At 35.0% G+C, this 5,550-nt stretch overlaps 1 protein-coding gene across 1 annotated transcript; it reads right to left on the bottom strand.

The window, feature by feature from the left end:
- Positions 1-721: 721 nt before the first annotated feature.
- LOC143576877 (cytochrome P450 76T24-like) lies at positions 722-2,833 on the bottom strand. Its single transcript, XM_077060874.1, has 2 exons — positions 1,897-2,833; positions 722-1,490 (listed from the first exon to the last, which is right to left on the bottom strand). Exons 1-2 carry the CDS (start codon positions 2,797-2,799, stop codon positions 888-890), a joined length of 1,506 nt encoding a protein of 501 aa, XP_076916989.1. The 5' UTR covers positions 2,800-2,833; the 3' UTR covers positions 722-887.
- Between the last annotated feature and the right edge of the window lie 2,717 nt (positions 2,834-5,550).

Below are 5,550 nucleotides of genomic sequence, written 5' to 3'. Positions count from 1 at the left end.
CCACTTTTAACGTTATTTTCATGGATTAGTAAAATAACGTATTATATTATATGTTTAAATATAAATGCAAATAATAAAAATGGTATTACCTTTGGGTTCTTCACTGTTTCATCAACACTTAAGATAAGCCATGCCGCCTCTGTTGCAGCATTAATCTTCACTGATGAAACTAAAGAGGACATTAATTAACATAGCTTTCAAACAAATGCATCTCATTGTTATTATTCACACCTCAAATTTCACATCTTTGCAATTCCATAAGCTTCTCACATAAATGCATGGCTTTCTATCTCTTGAAATATTAGATCTTTAACGCGCAGTCAATCGCCATTGTCCGAATCAAGAAGCGTTCATAGGTTAGAATCCATTTATTTTGGGGATTTTATTATCTTATACAAGTTCGTCAACAAGAGGACTTTTGATTGATTTGACTAGTACACACAAGATTTGAATTGATCGATTTGATGATAACGAAATACATGCATAAAAACATACTAAGATGATGATAACTAATCATATATTTTGTTTTTTCAATAGTGAGGGTAGTTTGGTTAATTTACACCGACTTAACTGAAAATTTTAGTTGTGCTAGTTAGTAAGGATCAGTATAATTACAAAATGCATACCTCTAGACCTTTGTAATAAGTTTTGAACTTTTAGGATCAATTTTATAATTACTTAACTCTGAAAATCAAACAAGTAACAACCATAAACCACATGGACCAATCATACAATTAAGCATTTTTAAATACATCTATCAAACCCACATGGGACTTTCACTTCATTTATAACTTCCACATGGTCACATTTAATATCATATAAGTATAAAGTACTCATCCAACTTCAGAATGATACAGACACATTATTTTCTAAACTAAACTGAAATATCAAACTTTGACTGGGATTGCTACGAGAGGAAAATTCTTTTGTAAAGTAAAACCAAACTTATCAGTCATGTCCAAATCTTGTGGACTTAGTCCCCCTTCAATCTTCCATTCAAACTTGTAAATCAAAGACCCCAAAATCACATGCAACAATCTATGAGCAAGTGGTAATCCTGGACACATCCTTCTTCCAGCACCAAATGGAATCAGCTCAAAATCTTGACCTTTATAGTCGATTCCATTTTCAAGAAACCTCTCTGGCTCGAATCGTTGAGGGTTCGACCATACGTCAGGATCTTGCCCCATGACCCACAAGTTAAACAAGACATGTGAATCTTTTGGGACCATGTAGCCTTGGATCTCCATGTCGGTTATGGCTTTGTGAGGGACCAGAAAAGGAACCACAGGATGCAAACGAAAGGTTTCTTTAATAACCGCTTGTAAGGGAGCCTTGATGTCTGATTCGTCAACACTTTCGTTTTCGTTTCCTATTATTTCCTTGAGCTCAGATCGCGCTTTTGACATTTTTTTGGGGTTGTGAATTAGCTCAGCCATTGCCCATTCCAATGTGCTTGATGTCGTGTCTGTTCCGGCAAGAAACAAATCCTGTCCGAATATCACGTGGGAATTTTTAATCAGTTTGCAGTATTGTTAATTGTTATATGAAATCCAACTATTCATCATCAAACGATTTTGTTTAGGAAAAATGGTACGATTAACTAGTGTCTTTATTTTTTCAAGATTACCCAAGAACAATTTTTTTTAAAGAAGTCTCTTTTTATCTTTCCTCTGAATTAATAACGTCCTAGTGTTTTTTTTTCGAGATTTACCTAATAAACTGCAAAAAAAATAAATAAAGATAAAAGAAAACAAGAATAATTTTTTTTTTATAAATGAAGATTATTCAGAAAACAAAAGAAGCAGTTTTTTTTCCCAAGATTACCCAAAAAACAAAAAACAAAAGAACCTAGTTCCAAAATATTTATTAAACAGATAAAAATTTATTACTTACAAATAGCAAATGCCGTATGTCATCCATGCTAAGTGATAATTCTTCATTTTGGTTAATATCCAATAACAAATCCGTAAGATCCTTGCTTGATGATAAACATCCACCACTTCTTCTTGCTTCAATTCGCGCACTTATATGCTGCTCGAATATCGCCATTAGCTTCGTCACATAAAGTCCAGACCGTTTCCGCAATCCTTGTGGATCAAACGAACGAAGAACCGGAAAGAAATCGGCTAGATTAGGTGTCCCACCAACCTCCATCAAACGCCAAACAAGATCCTTAAAATCTTGTGAAGAAACCGCATCATACTGAGCTAGATCAATCGAGAAGATGAAGTTTGAAAGAATGTTGAGAGTTGTAGTGGCTGCTGTTTGACCTACGTTGACCGGTTTGCGGGTTTTGGAACACCCATGCACGTAATCAAGAAGCTCCTGAACATTGTTCTTGCGGAGGTGTTGGCTAGCATCAAGTTGGCGTATGGAAAACAAGTGTTCTTTGGATATTCTTCTTAGCCGTCGCCATTGATCACCAACTGGCAACCAGATCATGGAGATATTATCACGGTTGTGCGTGGTGGCTGCTTGTGGGACTGATCTACTCGAGAAAGACATGTCATGCTTTGAAAATAATTCTTGAGCGGTTATATGAGACGAGACAACGGTCATGGTGGTGCTACCGAGCTTAAGGGACATAAGCGGCCCATAAGTTTTGCTTAGGGCCGCTAGCGAGTGGTGTGGTTGGTCTCCGAGTTCAAAGATGTTTCCGATTAGTGGGAACGGGTATGGGCCGGGTGGGGGCGGGGATCCGGTGGCGACCGCTAACTTTCGGTGGCCGAATTTGGTGATGAATGTATAAAAAGATATAACAATGGAGAGAAAGATGAAGATGGTTGTGTAGTCCATTTCTTTAGTTGTCAAGAGTAATTAATTAAAGTGTATGTGGTCATGCATGGTGTTAGAGAAAGGCAAGATACCTAAAGACCTAACTAGTTATATTTCAAAAGGGGGTTGCGGCGCAACTTGTTGCCCGTTTGCCTGCCACTTTATTGTAATCGTTTTATAGTAAATTATATAAAAATATATTAAAGTTGAAAAAAAAAAAAAAAAAAAAGAAAAACCAATAATATATCTGGTTACAATTTGTGTCATACAAATTAGACCCAAAACCGAAGGATAATATAAACTAAGAAGAGTGAAGATTAAAATACAGGTATAGCTAAGAACCCCTGTGGCTATGACATATCAGTATTATTATTTTTATTTATTAATATATATATATATAGGTAGAGGCAGACGTATAAAATATATTTAAATTGAGTGAAAATTTTGTCTTACCTAACGTTCATCATAAAACAGACTTCAATGACTTGATGAGTAACACCTTGATTAATATTTGGATGTAACGTTTTGTTTTTATGTATACTTAATCAACTAAAATTTTAAGAGTTTTCCACAGAAGATGCAATAGTTTTTTTTTAACTGCCAACAAATATATAGAATGCATAGTTACTTTGTATATATAGGGTGATCTAATGGTAAAAGACCACCGCCATCTAGCCAAACTTAGTCGTACGAAACCCTTAAGAACCTCTAAGTTATCTACAGCTTTGGGGAAAGCCCACCCGCCCGAAGGTCGACTGATGGTAAAATCAAGACGCTCTCAGGATCAAACTGGAGATCACAAAGATCTTAGTCTTCCTTCATTGAACCACCCATATCAATATCCCCCTAGTGTTGTAAGTTAGGTTTAAACTTAGGTATTCATTGAAAACCTATACTTCCTATCACTACACCACACTTAAAAGAACGATAAATTAATCACTTGGGCTAGCTCAAGTGGCTAGCCAAATGATGGGTAAGAGCTTAATGCCGGTTGACCTCTCAAGTTCGAATCTTGATGGTAACACGAGTTTTCTGTTAGAGTGTCATTTCTTAGAGAGCTTGCTCTTGTGTGTGGACAACTCCTGTCAAGTGGCAGGAGGCTTGAAATTTTCTCTTGGAACGCTTAGCCAAACTCGGATGCCAAGCGTGTGCCCGGTTAAGACAACATAGTTTTAGTCCGAGTGGGACGGTTGGGGCTCTCCAAAAACTATGACTGATTATTCAACCACTAGAAAAGTCACCGTTCACAAAAATAAAAAAAAGAACAATAAATGCAATAGTATTGGGTTTTATAAATATTATATATATATATATATATATATATATATATATATATATTAACTGTTGACTTTCTTTGCTCTCACATTTGGCTACTGTGCTAGACAGACAAATTTTACAGCACATGGTATAAGTCTTTGTTGCAGCAGATTAATGACACGTATCTGTTTGTAACTTAACACGTGTGCCTTCATTATTTTCTTCTGTTATTTACTACCTTTCTTTTTCTCCGTGCAACCAAAGGCAACAAGGAAGAAATGGGAAGTATTTCAATCGTCCAGCATGTATTTGCAACGATCGACGGTGGTATGTGTGTCTTCTTGCTTTTGACGATCTCACTAATATTTATAATCTTTTATTTTGGCCGGTGGTATTTCAGATAATTTAATAACAGTCGTTTATGGAATTGGAGAAAATAAAAGTTGGATTGGATGATATCAGTATTCAGTATTATGTGGTTATTTTCTTTTGTTATTTTCAGTTGGAGTTGCTAAGTTGAGAGCAGGTATTGACAACTTCACTCTGTCATATATCCGCTCTTTATGCTTATTAGATGATTTGTCCTTCTCGTCTTTGTCATAGTCGGTATAGTCATAGTATGTACAACACTGGACAGTACTCTGGTTTATTTACGCTTTTAGGAGGCAGATAGTAATAGCGGTACAATTCTGTCTAAAGGGATCTGCGTTATAATGTGTGTAGTAAAAAAAAAGTTAAAATTGCTTAACAAAATCACAAAAAAAGAATTAGTGATTAAAGGTTAGCTGTTTATTACTTTTATTTATAAATAAAATTGTTGGATATATAGGATTGTCAGTTGTGGAAGTTTGATTATAATATGAAGTTGGCTTTGATGGTAATTATTATTAATTGATGATATTAATATTTTTTTTTTGCAGGTTTCATTGATAATTAAACAGCCGTGTGTTGGTTTGCAAAATATTATGGAAGCAGATTAAGAAGATAAATTTAGTTTTACCAGGTTTTAATGGAGCACGACTGATTAATTAGCATTTCAACTTTGTTGTAGGCTAAGATTTTTTGTTGTCTTTTGTTGTTGGATACTTTACCCGTCAAGTGTTTATGGTTATTGGTACAAGTGACTTTGGGTGTCACTTCTAGAGCTTTAACATGCATACAGAGTCAAAAGACTATGCAATGAATATCCTTAAGCGTACAATAATCAGCCCGTGCCGCAACGCCCGTGTACAAATCCTAGTTTAACTTATAAATAATTAAATTCAGTGGTACAACACCACGTTTAATGGTTGGTGATTCATTGGGTAACGATTCGTATTATGTAATTCATCGATGTCATCCACTTTCTTATATTGATTGAATCTAGGTTTTCGGTTGATTTTAGTATCTACTGCGCATATTTTTTCCCCTTTGTCCAGGTATGTATTAATTAAATCATACATTCATGGTATCGATTTATTTATTTATTTTTTTTGAAAGGCAAACTTTTATAAAAAACCACTCTGGTTAAATAAC

The sequence above is a fragment of the Bidens hawaiensis genome, unplaced genomic scaffold (assembly GCF_021521415.1).
Source record: "Bidens hawaiensis isolate Kalapana, Puna unplaced genomic scaffold, B.hawaiensis_p1.1 tig00028327_1, whole genome shotgun sequence".
NCBI classification, from domain to species: Eukaryota; Viridiplantae; Streptophyta; class Magnoliopsida; order Asterales; family Asteraceae; genus Bidens; species Bidens hawaiensis.
The sequence above is the reverse complement of the archived record's forward strand: the minus strand, read 5'-3'. Positions and strand labels throughout refer to the sequence as shown.

What these genes read in the sequence shown, in the direction of transcription:
- LOC143576877 (XM_077060874.1), bottom strand. Translation starts at nt 2,799, where the DNA reads ATGGACTACACAACCATCTTCATCTTTCTCTCCATTGTTATATCTTTT. An exon ending in ACATACGGCATTTGCTATTT is followed by an intron (nt 1,491 to 1,896) that starts GTAAGTAATAAA and finishes ATATTCGGACAG; the next exon opens with GATTTGTTTCTTGCCGGAAC.